The sequence below is a fragment of the Biomphalaria glabrata genome, chromosome 16 (genome assembly GCF_947242115.1).
Source record: "Biomphalaria glabrata chromosome 16, xgBioGlab47.1, whole genome shotgun sequence".
Taxonomy (NCBI): Eukaryota; Metazoa; Mollusca; class Gastropoda; family Planorbidae; genus Biomphalaria; species Biomphalaria glabrata.
Window position 1 is genome coordinate 22,659,512 of NC_074726.1, and position 14,945 is coordinate 22,674,456.

General features: G+C 35.8%; 2 protein-coding genes across 2 annotated transcripts; both read right to left on the reverse strand.

Moving 5' to 3' along the window:
* Positions 1-180: 180 nt before the first annotated feature.
* LOC129923457 (uncharacterized) lies at positions 181-2,552 on the reverse strand. Its single transcript, XM_056014372.1, has 3 exons — positions 2,353-2,552; positions 1,766-1,929; positions 181-872 (listed from the first exon to the last, which is right to left on the reverse strand). The coding sequence occupies exons 1-3, from the start codon at positions 2,550-2,552 to the stop codon at positions 181-183; spliced, it is 1,056 nt and encodes a 351-aa protein (XP_055870347.1).
* Positions 2,553-6,240: 3,688 nt separating this feature from the next.
* Positions 6,241-12,546, reverse strand: LOC106073635 (FMRFamide peptide receptor frpr-18-like). Its single transcript, XM_013234242.2, has 3 exons — positions 12,287-12,546; positions 8,978-9,141; positions 6,241-8,433 (listed from the first exon to the last, which is right to left on the reverse strand). The coding sequence occupies exons 1-3, from the start codon at positions 12,451-12,453 to the stop codon at positions 7,691-7,693; spliced, it is 1,074 nt and encodes a 357-aa protein (XP_013089696.2). The 5' UTR covers positions 12,454-12,546; the 3' UTR covers positions 6,241-7,690.
* Between the last annotated feature and the right edge of the window lie 2,399 nt (positions 12,547-14,945).

Below are 14,945 nucleotides of genomic sequence, written 5' to 3' on the forward strand. Positions count from 1 at the left end.
TTTCTTAATAATTACGGAGAGAAAGAGTTAAGAATGGACTTAAGGTTTCCGAAAGAGCGTCCCAAAAATTAAAATAAGAAATAGAAAAGGAAGTTTAAATATTATTTTAAATGTCTTTTTATATATAACGAATTGAAACAGGTCACATTCTCTGCACTTTAAAATGTATTTTATGGTCTATTATGGAGAATTAAAAATAGAATTAAAAGTTTTTCTGTATTTACTGCTCATTACGTAGTATATGATGAGACTCGTGCTGGAATTGATGGACTCGAAGACGTAAGCAAATGACCACGTGACGATGTACAGATTGTTGTACTTTCCAAACAGCTTAAAGCCGTCCAGCACTGTCGGCAGGATGCAGTTGACTGTGTTGGGAATATAGCTTACAATTAGAGCCGTAGACAGCAGCACGATGGTCTTACTAATGGAGTGATCACGCTTGATTAGTTTGGCAGTTTTGTAATCATCTTGGGAAGCTATTGCTCTACGCCATTTCCCTGTCTGGTGAAGCTCAAACGTCAGGACAGAGGTAGACACCACGGAGATGAGGAAGGGGACGAGGAATGCCACGGTGCTGGCGGTGCCTGATATTTTGTCACCGTCGCTGTAGTTGGGACTGACACCAAGTCCCAGCCAGGTCCTGTTGTTCACCGAGTCTATGTAATAAGTCAGAAAGAGCGTGCCCATAAAGAATCGTATAAAGTGGATGAAGAAGATGGATACGTAGATAGCAGTTAGAATAAATACAGTTCTGCTTGGGGTCAAGATGTCTCTGACCTTCAGCGGGGATACAATGCACAGACATCTCTCCACTGTTATGTAAACTGTGATCCAACACGTCATCTTGGAGAAATACGCTCTTGGCCATGCTATACAGAAAAATTAGTTTGTTTTTATTTCTTAGCATAAAATTTACAATATTTGGTGAATGGGAATGAGAGTATTACATATTTAATGTTGTTCTATCTAAGCGTATATCTTAAATAAATTCTATTGGATATTGTCTTACATCTGATAGAATGAAAACAGACAATGCGTTCTGGTAAGCTTCGAAGAGAGCAAAAGGGCTGAGCCAGTGTTAAACAAGTTAGCTAGACCTAAAACAGGTTTATATTAATGCATTGTAACGAAATAAGCCGCTCCAGGATAGACATGATAAGTCAATGTATAAATTCATCTGTCTTGCGACTACTTGCGAGTGGGGAGAATCCATAAAAAGCAGTACTTTATATAATCAAATTTTATAAGATAAAGTTTTTTTTTAGCCTTTTCATAGAGGTATTTTTTTTTAAAGTTGAAAACATTGTTAAATAGTATGAAACAATTGTTTAAGTTATATAAATGTTTCATCAATACATCGAGGACATAGTCAAGTATTTCGTGAATTCTTTTGTTGCAGTACAATTTTTACCAATAGGTTTCAACATAGAATACATCAATTCAATAACGAAACAATCATATTCAACTTTTCCGATACAATTAGAGAGTGGCTTTCATAGTGCCACATAATATAGAAAGAGGATGGATTACTGGCCATATGGTTTATAGTGTAGATTGGCGTTACTCTCTCCTGTCGTTTAGAACGAGTTTGAAACTACAAAGTTACTAAACCTCTAAGACCTATAGAAGCAATAAACAGATTATACGTACAAAAGACCAGATTTAAGGAGGGATATTGTAAAATGAAAAGAATGAAATTTTAATGAACGGTCTTTTTATCTTTCAATGTGTTAACAGAAATCGTAGATTATTAAATGTTTACCTGCAAATATATATCCCACAGCCAGCGGATCGAACGGTAGTAATTGAAGGCCAGTCAGCAAGGGATTGATAAAGATTCCGAAAAGCAGCGCAGAGACAAGTCCACCAACATCTGTGATAGACAACAAAAGGAAGTTGATGTTGGAAGCCTCGTTCAAACCCAGTCTGTGTGAAGGGAAATGGAGATGTGTATATTTTCTTCAAATTTCAAAGTTATTGACATTTTATTTTCTGTATATAGGATTCAATAGATGAAGATGTTTAAAGGTTGGTATTCACAGGTAAACTAAAGCTTATGCTGTCTACAAAATATTCCTAACACGAGTCTCGAAAAGCTTTTGCCAATCAATTCTGATGCATGACTTAAATATTAAGCATGCGAAATTGTTTCTGTTGACAAGTGAAGGTTTAAAATCGAATACCTGGCGACTCTAAAATGTGGAGATCCGTGGGCATTCTATTCAGCTTAGTAAAACGCTGTATTTAACTCGGATTTCAAACCCACGCTGCCTGACGATGTTAAGTGGAGCTACTATGGCGTTTGGATTTTTAATTGTGACTTTCTTTTTCATCTCTTCCTAGTTGTACTTCTTTTTAATCTCTTCCGAGTTGTACTTCTTTTTCAACTCTTCCGAGTTGTACTTCTTTTTCATCTCTTCCGAGTTGTATTTCTTTTTCATCTTTTCCGAGTTGTACTTCTTTTTCATCTCTTCCGAGTTGTACTTCTTTTTCATCTCTTCCGAGTTGTACTTCTTTTTCATCTCTTCCGAGTTGTACTTCTTTTTCATCTCTTCCGAGTTGTACTACTTAAGTATGTGGACCCCACCAGCAAGGCCAAGAGAGGAATTATTAGGCAAGTGTGTTTTGCTATCTCTTTATCTAAGAAACATTACAGGTATTCGCGTCGTTTTTTATTTCTACTGTCGTGTTTGTATTTGTAATGTTATTACAGCGCCTTGAGCCTACATTCTGTTTGTTAACAGCACTTTATAAATAAAATTATTATTAATTATTATTATTATTATTATTATTATTCATCTTGACTCTTCTGTCTCTTTCAAGACCGAGTGAGTCATAGATGTTGTCCTGATTTTAAAAGATAACCTATACCTGAATTTTTTTAATAGGATGAATTAATGCATTGCGGAATGATTTGAATACGTGTCTATGACGGAGATCATCCTAAATAAAAAATTGAGAGCAGGATGTTCAAATAATCAGATTGAATGAATCAACTGCTAGTGGTCGCTGATTTCCGAGAATATGTACCAAAGAGTTTTGAAATCTGGATTAGTTGCTAGAACTGAACAAGAAACCCACAGGACTGGTCAAAGACCAGTAAATTGTGCTTTCCAAAATTTAAGGACAATTCGAGGACCAAAACAATAATATACATTTTTTTTATGCTTGTATACAAAAACAGAATCAACATTTCGAAAACACATTCATTAAGGGGTTACTGGATCCGATTTTGGGTAAAAAAATTGATTTTTCAATTTTGGTGTAATTAAATAGGTGGACATGTATTTTATAAACTGGCACCAAAAATTTTCTAAAAAATAGCATTTTTTATTGAAAAAAAGCATTTTAATGATGCGTGGTGAACACTATTTTCCTTATTTTTTATAATACAAATTCACTGTTTTTGAGTGAATGCATTTATTGTGACCCCCCCTGTAACATATTTCTAAAATCTCTAGAACTAATAGAGATAAATGTGTCAAATTTGGTACTCATATTCAGAGATAAATAATACAGAGAATCAGCTAGTTTTAATGACTTTAGCTGAAGACGTTTTTAATATATGATCTTTTGGGAAAAAAAATGTGGATGCATTTTACAGGAAAAAAATCACCCTTTTTTAAAAAATCATAAAATGCAAAATACTAAGGGAAAATGTATAAAATCTAGCTAGCTTCTTCCAGCCACCTTTATACTTTAAGGTGTAAGTATTTTTAGCTTTGAAATGTATCTATTTTGAAAAATTTTAGAATTTTCCTATATGAACTAATTTTTGTTTATTTTCAAGATGGCTGCCGTTACCATGGCAACCCGGAAACATTAGACAACATTCAATATATATTTTTTATTTTTGAGTTGTCATATGATATAATATAACAATAGTTATTAAGTTAAAGCAAAAATAAAAAAAATAAATTTCACTATCCAGTAACTTAGTTTGTCCTTAAGAAGATCAAGCATTAATAGATACCCTATGAATTTTTTTTAGACAAACTGATCTACGCCAGGCTCGTTTTCATTTTTATCTCAAAAAGAAAACCTTACAATCAAGTAAAACGTCATTCTTTTCAATTTCGACTAGATTCCATCAATCAGGTGTTCACTAGACCATGACTGACTTCGCATATCGTCGATACAAAACATTACTAAGCCACACCCATTAGTCAGTAGTATTCAAATTTCCAAGCATCCCATACGTTTGACTAACTATAGTAGTACCCAAACATTGTTGTCCTAAGTGACCATATACATTTCTGACAGGTGTTACAGTACACCACACCGCGTCTAATGGAAGCGATACTCTATGCCATAGACGCATTTTAGGTATACGCCTTGAGAAGACAGTGTCAGACAGTGAATATTATTAGTTTGTTAAGAGACGCACCACAATTGACGGACATTGAACGCGACTTAGTGACGTCACGACTTAGTTGGGTTAGAGATTACCTATGTACATAAAGTCAATAGGTGATAGGATTACTTAGGGACAACGTGCTTTATAGACAAAGACTCGACTGTGGCCTTTTCAGTATTAAACCATCATCTGTGTTTTACAAAGGTTTGGGACTTACGTTCTTCAATTGTTAATTTGTGTGAGTCTATGTTCTTGTTAGTTAGTTGCATTGAATACACCCGTACTAGAAACTCAGACATCTCTAGAGTAATCTGTCGAAGTCAGACAGACATCAACAACTACAAGACAGAGGCTTATCACAGTGGCGACACCGCTGGCCGAACGCTTGCTCAGGCAAAGGGTCGTACTACTGTAACTAGGCTCGAGGGTAGAAGGAACACCATAGTAATCTGTCGAAGTCAGACAGGCATCAATAAGACAAGGCTTATCACACAGCAACCTGTCACGGACCAAATACGGCTTAAGTGCCGTAGTTTGTCACTCATTTACCAGATCTAGTTTGTTCTCTCCCCAAGTGTAATCTTGGTAAACAATATCCCTCAAACTTTCGAAGTTTCAAGCTATTTCGTTCCAATGTGCCATCTTGTTTAATTTATATTTCCAAGAACGATAAATCATTCATGACAAAGCTTACATTAAATCACTCTGTCTCTCTGGTAAAGAGTGTGTACAGGTGATTTCTCTCACACCCATTCTCGGATCAAGCTGAAACTTTGCACAATTATTCGTCGGCATTAACAAGACATGAATCAATAAAGAAAAATATGTAATCAGTCAATTATTTACTGGTAATTATTAATTATTTTTGTTTGATACAATGAAGGGAAACAAAACCTACAGTATTCACATATATGCCTAAATTTGTTGGGTTTAGTCCTATTATACAGTTTTAAGGGCGGAGCTCTTACCCTCTAGATAAGCTTTCTATTTTTTAAAGATTTTTTATTTATGATGTTTGTTGCTCTATTGTACCCTCGTTTGCTAAACGATTTTATGTAACACTAAATCTTTCAGTCATTTCAAGAACACAAGTGGCCATAAAACAAGTTACTAAATACGCAAAGTATGTAGATACATGTACATGATTTGTGGAGCGAAAGGCTTTCCGACAGAGGGGTCCCAGTGAAAACAGATTTTAAAAATTCGCGATTTGAAGGAGCCTAACTTAGACATGTTGACAACATAACATCCTCATTGAATAGAACAATGTCTGAAAGGGGCAGTTTAATTTTTTTTTAATTACGTAATAAATATATGTTTAATTTTTTTTATTTTTAAAAGTCGTTCAAATTCCTATTACATTGTAATAAAACAGATCTCACTTTAAGTAAAATAAATATTAATTATATAAGTGGCATGACATAATAAAACGTATGGTCTCATACTTTGAATAAACAATAATATTAACAATATTCGCACAGATCCCTGACAGAGACACTATAGGGGTAACAATAACATGGTTGATCAACTTGATAGACTCCGTTAGACCATCAGAGAGGTCGTAGCCCGAACCGCTATCAGCGGGCATACACTTATCACATGACTGACTCAAATTCATGTCTTTCAACTTATTTCATCCAATTCAATCAAAGTTTCACTAGCACTGGCTTAGATCCGTTGCACATCTAATATTATAATAGACATTTTCTTAAAGCGGAAACAAAGTCACATAGCAAAAAAGTATTTTATTTATATGTGTTAATTCATTTGTGCATTCATTATTATATAATATAGATATATTTATTTGTATAATTAGTCTGTTTTCTTTCTTTTAAATTGTAAGGTTTTAAAGGTTCAAAAGAAAATTGTCCGATCCAAAGTTAGCAGGAAATCTGTTCTACAATTAAAACGAAATTAGATTCCATATTATAAGCATTCCTCTTTGTCATTCAGAGGTGCTATTAAAATAGTTTCAATAATTGTTTCACTTACTTGAAAATGGCAACGGATAATAAGCCCAGACCAATTAAAAGAAGAAAAATCAACACCTTATGAAAAATATAGATCAGTGCATAAATTCTATATTATTAAAGCTCAGATATAATTGATAAATACTGAGTCCTCTTCAAACCAAACAATCAAACTGTGCTATAAGATGGTTCTACGTTGTGATTAAACGTTTTTAAATTTAGTCATAAATGTCATAAAACTTGAAAATTAAATACAAATTCTTCTTTATTTATTATCTATATATATAGTGTATTAGATAAAATAAAAACATTTTTATGTTACAATTCCCCTAATTAATTTACACACCTTTCATGGTTTCAAAAATAACACTGGAAGGAAACGGTAAACTGGACTGATACTTTAAAAAAAGGTTCTAAGATGTCCAAGATATAAGACAGTTTATGTACAGCATTGGAGAAACAATAATAATAATAAGGCTTGTCTTCGTGTCCGGAGATTAGTGAAGAATGCAGCATTTTCCGTGGCTGATTGTCAGGTTTGATGAATAATTGTTATCCGTGAATGGGAAATGGGAGAAAAAAACATGTTCAGACTTTTTACCAGACGGACAGTCGGACAGACAGACATACAGACAGAAAATCAGAGTGAGTTGATATAAGGTTTTTTAAAAACAATAATTATTCTTCATTAAGTAACCAAAGCACGGCTTTATTTCGTTCGAAAATAAACTTTGATACAATACTCTTATAGCAGACTAAATAAGGAGTTATTGGAGAGCTGTAGTTTCGAATGTGTCTGCTCAGAAAGATTCCAAATGGATTTGAAGGTGACCGTTTCATTTGTCATCAGTTTTTTTCAGATTCTCCTTCAGACATGTTTCACTAAACCTCCTGCAAAATGGTGACGATGGCGGCAAACAGGGTTCAAACCCGCAACAATCGTGATGATACTTCATACTGCATACCATGTGACCAGGCAGACATTGGTTTTGTATTTTGTATTTTTACTTAAATTTTGTGTCTGTCTATTAAGATTATGATTTCAAATTTGATTCCTTAAATCCAGTTCCTCATAAAGGAGTTACGTAGTTATTTTTCGCTATTCAAAAATTCTCGTGTACAATTGGATGTTGAGTCTCATTAGTTTGTTCTATGGGGTCTCAACAGTCTTTCAATGTTCTCGGTGGTCCTGGGTTCTAGCATTGTCCTCCATCATCTACCGCCGTCCAGTAAAAGTTTGAGCTAGAATGTAATGATCTTCAAAAATCTGAATCATGTGAAAGAAAACTAAACCTTATGTATAGTAATACTGAACCAAATACCCCCCCCCCCCCTTCTCTAACTTTATAACTTTGATGGATTAGGTCTTTATTTGGTCTTCCTTTTTGGTTAGTGTTTTCTGGGTTTTTCTAGAGCATTGTGAGAAAATAAAGTGAAATGTTTGCCTGTATTTCGTACTCATGTAGTAATAAACCAAGAAACTTGTGCTGGAGTTAAGAGCCTCAAACACAAATGAGAAAGACCACATGACCATGTAGAAGTTACTGTATTTACCATACAGCTTAAAGCCATCAAGCTGTGTCGGGAGGATGCAGTTGACCGTGTTGGGGATATAGCTGATAATCAGAATCCCGGATAAAAGAACGATCGTCTTACTCAACGCCTTGTCTCTTTTAGATAATTTCTCAGAATTCGACACACCGGAAGAGCCAACCGATTTACGCCAGTTTGACTTCTGCTTCAGCTCAACCGTCAAGATGAATGTCGCTACAACGGAAGTGAAAAAGGGAAAGAAAAACGCTACGCTATTGGCGGTACCGGAAATGACGTCCGCCATCCCGTACTTGGCGCTGACCCCGACACCAAGAATCGTCCTGTTGCTGACCTTATCCGTAGAGAATGTCAGAAAGAGAGTGCCCATGTAGAAGCGAATGAAGTGTATGAGAGTCATGACCAGGTAGAGGGTGGAAAGTATGAGCAGAGTCCTTAGCGGAGTTAGGACGCGCTTCACCTTGAGTGGTGCCACAATGCAGAGGCATCTTTCAACAGTTATGTACACCGTGATCCAGCAGGTCATCTTGGAGAAGAATGCACGAGGCCAAGCTGAGAAGGAAAACACAAAAATGTATTAGAATCTTCTTCGACTTTTCTTTCAATAACCAAGTAAACATGGTCACAAGGGTCACAAGTCTAAAAGTAAGGGAGGTATAATATGTACAACAAGAACAATGCTACATACAAAAATAAATAATAAAATAAAAACACTTCTTACAAAAATACTCAGAAAAACTCAAAGATAAAGAATCGTGATAGGATAAAATCTCTATAATGTGTTCTTATTGTACTTGCCAGAACGTTTACATCAGTACCGACTGGCTTCCTATCATTCATTTCTTTTGAGTGAACAGAACCTGCCCTACCCAAGACATCTTGCTATGTAGTGGGTATCTCCCTGGTCGATCCCACCATATCACTTTTTCTCTATCATTTTTTTTGTCTTTTTTATTAATAAAACAATTATTATCACCATGTACACTCTTAGTGTCTAAAACTCTAAAGACATCTTAGCTGTCAAACGTACTTTTATGAATAATGATTTTTTTTTCAGTCACACATCTCCATTAAAATGTTAAAAAAAAATGTCTACCTGCTACAATGTATCCTACAGCCATTGGATCTAGAGGCAAGTCGTGTTGGCTGGTTAGCATTGGATCAATGAAGATACCGAAGACGAAAGCTGTAACCAGACATCCGACATCATTGATTGATAGCATCAAGAAATTGATGTTTGAAGAGTCGTTCATTCCATGCCTGTGGTGATATACTTCAAGCTATTTAATTGTTCAACAAATTCTTCAATGTCTGACCATCAATTTTAAATACGAGTAATGTTACATATTTTTTCTTTAAAAATAGTACGACAATGCTGAAGATTAAAAGAATTGATTATTTATAGAAACATTTACAAACGACTGGAACCGGACCGGACACCCATACATCACCTTCACCTTCACATATCTCTTAGAATCTTGGACCGTTGGGGCACCACGCAAGATTTGTCGACTTTCTTTCTCCATTCCTATGTCTTTGGCCTTGAATAATGTCCGTTCATTCTTTTATATTGTCTTCCCATCGCTTTCTCTGTCTGCCTCTTCTTTATCTTCCTGGTGCGTTTCCTTTAAAGGAAAATTTTTGCGAGACCCGAAAGCCTTTTATATGGCCAAAGAGTTTTAGTTTGAGTTTTTTATAGTAGTTTGAAGGTCATCGTGGGGTCAAATCGCTGCAGTAACCCTGTCTCTAATCTCTTTGTTTGTAATGCAGTCTTTAAATGTGATACCTAGGATCCTTCTGTAGCATCTCAATTCCATTGCTAGGATCCTCCTCTTTAGCCCCGCAGTCAGCGTCCAAGACTCACAAGCATATAATAATGAGGCCATGACCAGGGAGCGCATCGTAAGACATGATACATTTAAAAAAATGTATTAAAAGAGAATTAGTGCACACTTTACAGTTGTGGACTCATCAATTTTAAATAGTCATTAGCTGTTTCTTTTTTAACAAAAACAATAACTCATCCACAGATCTGAGCGGGAAAGTTTCTTTCGGGATTATTTTGAGGAGGCAGTGACACCATTAGTTTACCGCACCGTTTGACACTAATCTAAACGACGTCTCTGCTCAAAGAGTTCCCCTAGAATCATTTGGAAACTTGATAGTGTTCATCTTGTTTTCTATTTTGAAAGATGCTTCACTCTTTAAAGCAGTGGTTCCCAAACTTTTTTGTCTCGTAGACCCCTTGCCATGTTTTCTGGTTATCGGTAGACCCCCTGCTTAACTTTCAAATTTTTGCAAATACAACATTTTTAAAACTAATTTCTATCTGTACAAAAAGTAAAGTTCCCCTCAGACCTTGTGGCCTATAGAGTAGATGATGTAAAGGTCATCTGTTTCTGTGGCCTACGATTATCGAGGGTGTCGTGTGGCCAGCACAACGACCAACAGCCTTTACTTTCCCCAACTAATGTCAGGTACCCATTAGAGTTGGGTGGCTTCAGAGGCGCCCAAAAGATCCCGAAATTAAAAATCCAACAGGATTCAAACTCGGGACCCGCGGTTCAGAAACCAAGCACTTTACCGCTCAGCCAAAACGCCTCCTAATTTCTATCTGTAGAGAGTTGAAAAGTGAAAAAGTAATTTAAAGCTACATATTAGAGATTTTAGAGATCTCTCTTTTTTATTGATAAAATTCAAAACCAATTAAAATAGCAATATGTATTGCTGGAATCTCCAAACACAATGACCTTAAGTATCATTGTAAGAGTTTTCGCAAAGAGCAGTTTCTCGTGTATTTGTTGACGTTTCACGAGTTGCTCAAATATTGTGTCCGCGCGAAGATGTTATCACTATCAGGAGAAAGAGCGAAGGCGAGTGACTGTCGCCTAAACCAGTAAGCTTCGAGCATGAAGGGCTCATTAGTATTGGCTGGCTACCCACCTAGCAGAAGTAAAACTGAATTCAAAACTCTCCTGTCTTGCAACTCAAACATGGGAAAGGTTTTGTGGGTTAACCTGAGGAAAAATAAGGAGCCATAATGCAGTTTGCAGCACACACCACTACATCCTGTCAGAACCTGTGACGCTGCTGAGCCCAAACTTATATATGTAGTTTGGAAAGAATTACATATGAAGCTTTTAATTTTATAACTCATGCCATCGAAGCAACCTTGAACTGTATTGCTGCTTAAAGAAATTCTTTAAATAATATCAGATGTGGGTTTGTGTAAAACAGGTTTTAAAACTACAACGGGTGATAAAAATCAATGTTTTACCTATGGTGTTTTCCACATTTTGCCATAAATAAGTAAATTTCCCCTTTCAGACATTGTTAGGATGTTATGGTCATCTGTTTCTTTGGCCAACGGTTAACGAGCAGGGTGTCATGTGGGCAGAACAACGACCAACCGCCTTTACTTTTACTAACATAATTCAGGTACCCATTAGAGATGGGTGGACTCAGGGGAGCCCTGAAAATCCTGAAATTCAAAATTCACAGAGATTCGAACCCAGGACCCCAATTACGGAAGCCAAGCGCTTAACCACTACCACCACACCCTTATTTTGCTATAAGTGAACAGATACTGTAAGACTCATAAACCACCATCTTCTCTACATGATGTTGAATAGAGATTTTGTGGGTCTATTCTGAACTTTATCTTTGAATGTTCAAAAGTTTTCAAATCTATATCTTTTTATCTGGGTGATATTGTCGCAGATGATCCTCAAGCGTAATTAATTTCATATCGTCATAAAAAAGGCAATCGGTAACCCCTTGGTTGACAAGGAAAGAATGAACAATTTTATATAATCAACGCTAGACAGTCTACATTTCTTTTTGTTAAACATTATTTACATGAAGACAAAATAAAGTTATTTTAAAAAGTATTGAAATTAAATACAACAATTTTTCGTTTGAATAGCAGGATAAATATTTACATGATTAACTAAGTTACAAATTATATATAGTGTGAAGAATTACATTAATGGGATGTAAAAATTAAAGTCACGACCTGCTATATGATATCTATTATCATAGACCCCCTTGGACATCTCATGGACCCCCAATTTGTTTTTTCACTTTCGTAGACCCCTTGAAAGTCTTCGTAGACCCCTGGGGGTCTATATAGACCACTTTGGGAATCACTGCTTTAAAGCGTTAAGACGGCTTGGATCTAAAGTGAGGCATGGCACTGAGTTGTTGAAGACTGGCCAGTGGCAAGAAGGTGAACCAGTAGCTCCATATCAGATTGCTGCATCAAGGGCATAGCACAAATCACTCCATGCTGAAGTTTAAGTTGTTTTTTCCACAAGTTTCAGATATTCTTTTAAAAAAAATGATCGTAAAAAAATAGTTTAAAATACTTTGCTAATTACTTAAACATTTATTTTTTTTTAATTACTTGGCATAGACGATGATGTTAACAACATTGGCGGCTATACCAACCACAGCTACAGCTGGTGTGATGGTGACGTAGTTGAGCCAGTAAACAAACTGCGTCCACTCATCGGAAATGACTGGACCCAGGTCTCTAGAGGACTCGGCATGTACGCCATTACTTACATTCATGTCTGATCGAACTGTTTAACTTAATAATTTCTGCTCTATCTACAGCTTAGTTCTATATTGCTAACCTAGCCCTCTTTGACTTAACATGTAGAGTAGCATATAGCTTTTATTTAGGATAGTCTATCAGGAAATTTAAAATGATTTTCTGAACCGTTTTATGTAAATAAACCCGATCCAATTAGAACAAAGTGCAGACATTGATTTTTTTTCTCTTTGTCACTAAAACAAATATTTCAGTCAACCTTGAAAATGAAAGTAAAAAAAAAAAAAAAAAAAATTGTCAATCATTATTTATAGTCAATATCTCAAATTTGCAATTAGTTTTTTTTTTTTTGTGTTATTTTTTCAATTACTTAATATTGAATATAATTTCAAAATGGAAATTAAAACTTGAATAAACATTTGATTTTTAAAAATGATTTCTATCTTCCTTGTTTGTTTAGAAACTAACTATAACATTCTATTTCTATTAGACATTATTCTTATTATGTTATAGAGATTATAAAAAAAAAAAAAAAAAAAACAACTCATAACACTGAAGATAATAATGACTTCTCTTTATTGTCATAGCTGATATTCTATTCTCATTTAGTTTGTTTGCTAATTAAAAGTGTTAATAATGTCTTAAATTATATTGTATCTAAGCGGCTTCGCTCGATGTAATGGTGTGCTTCTAATAATGGCTTGTTGTACTCATAAGTAATGGGCAGACTCAGGAAAGAGATTTCTCTTGTAAATTATTAGTTCTTGTAAAGTAAAGTTTCCCTTTCAGACCTTGCGATCTATGGGGGCAGATGATGTAAAGGTCATTGGTTTCTGTGGCCCACGGTTAACGAGGGTGTTATGTGGCCAGCACAACGACAAACCGCCTTTACTTTTCCACAACTAATGTCAGGTACCCTTCAGAGCTGGGTGGACTCATAGGCGCCCAATGATCCCGAAATTAAAAATCCCAGTCTTCACCAGGATTTGGGACCACCGTTTCGGAAGCCAAGCGCTTTAGTGCCCGGCAGCCGCGCCTCCAATTAGTTCTTCAGTTGACGTAAGATTTACTATTCCTATTCCCATATATATGTATATATATGAAGGCATGAAAGACAAAAGAGTTATATTTGGCGCGGGGTTATTTCAGTGTATCCTAGTATCGTATTGTAATTGTATATATATATTTAAAGGCATATTTAAAGGCATCCCCGAATTCGTATATGTCATGTGATTGTGGAGACAATAAAAGCTCTCTTCAAAACAAAGTTGTGACAATATGCATACTTCAAAATCAGAATTCTAAATAACTTTTTTTAAACAATTATTAATCGGTTTAAATTAATTAAATAAAATACCACTATTAATCAGTTAACAGTTTTTTCCATTTATATTTTAAAAAAAACAGATACAGTAACAATGGTAGAGTATACAAAATGAATGAAATGCATATTTGTTCTATTTAGATATACCGTCTATCAACATTGAGGACATTGAGGACTGGCCGATAGCGCGAGACGAACTGCTTTTATCTTGCTAGTCTGACTATCTAGTCATTAAGGTCAGCGTGACAATGCGGCCTGTGCACCCCTTTCCCCTTTGACTAGCGACTCTAGTCTATACGCGTTCTTCACTCTTGACCTCCCGTCAGGTAAAAAAAAAGGTGGAGTCAGCAAACTTGGTCTTCACTTCTTGTCTCATTAGGACTTTATCACCTTGGAAATGTTTTCCATGACCTATCACGTGATTGACCAATCACATATTTTCTTACCCGGTTTCATTTCCTTCCAAGCGGGAAATAAAGTCCAATATAAGGTTCAAACTTTCTCAGTCAGGTACATTCACTACATTCTATCTTGAACATTAAGGGGCGTTCATTCATAGATTATGTTTATTGTTTTCCCTCATTCATTCTATACCTTTGGACCTGGTTGCAGCTAGAGACACCGTTAAGTTTCTGTCTCTGGTCCTTAAGACGTCCTAGATCCCTGCTATATCAGTTTCTGTTCCAGTTCCTGTTATACCTTTCCTACTTCCTGAACTCCTATTCAAACTTCATGACATTTCGTTAGTTTCATCATCTCTGTGATCGACGGCTAAGCCTGCTACTATATCAGCAGGTTGCGGAAGAACCCATTTACAAATCCGTGTCTGGAGGTAGGAACTTCTACATCAGCGAATACAAGCGAACACCGATTACCTGGAGTTGACTCTCTGCACCCGAACCTGCGTCTTCTTACTTAGCTTCATTTCCGTCGTCACTTCCTCTCTACCTCAAGAGCGCACAACACTGGCCAGGCTATGATTATCTCAACCAAAGTCTACAGTTTGAGTTTACACTTCCCGACGGTGAGACTTATGCTAGAAGGCCTGACCAGCCTACGGCACCAAGATAAGGGATAAGCAACTGAGCAAACAACTGATCTAGAGTTAAGTGATATAAACAATAGAGCACTTATATAAATGTATCAGGCAAGCAGTGTAATGATTAAATTATCACACCAATTTCC

Bases quoted from the DNA above. Each gene is read 5' to 3' on its own strand.
- LOC129923457 (XM_056014372.1), bottom strand. From the start codon at position 2,552: ATGAAAAAGAAGTACAACTCGGAAGAGATGAAAAAGAAGTACAACTCG. The intron at 1,930-2,352 runs GTACAACTAGGA...CCCTTCACACAG, and splicing joins TCGGAAGAGATTAAAAAGAA to ACTGGGTTTGAACGAGGCTT. The intron at 873-1,765 runs GTAAACATTTAA...TTTTCTGTATAG, and splicing joins TGTGGGATATATATTTGCAG to CATGGCCAAGAGCGTATTTC.
- LOC106073635 (XM_013234242.2), bottom strand. From the start codon at position 12,453: ATGAATGTAAGTAATGGCGTACATGCCGAGTCCTCTAGAGACCTGGGT. The intron at 9,142-12,286 runs GTAATTAAAAAA...ATATCACCACAG, and splicing joins AACATCATCGTCTATGCCAA to GCATGGAATGAACGACTCTT. The intron at 8,434-8,977 runs GTAGACATTTTT...TTTCCTTCTCAG, and splicing joins TGTAGGATACATTGTAGCAG to CTTGGCCTCGTGCATTCTTC.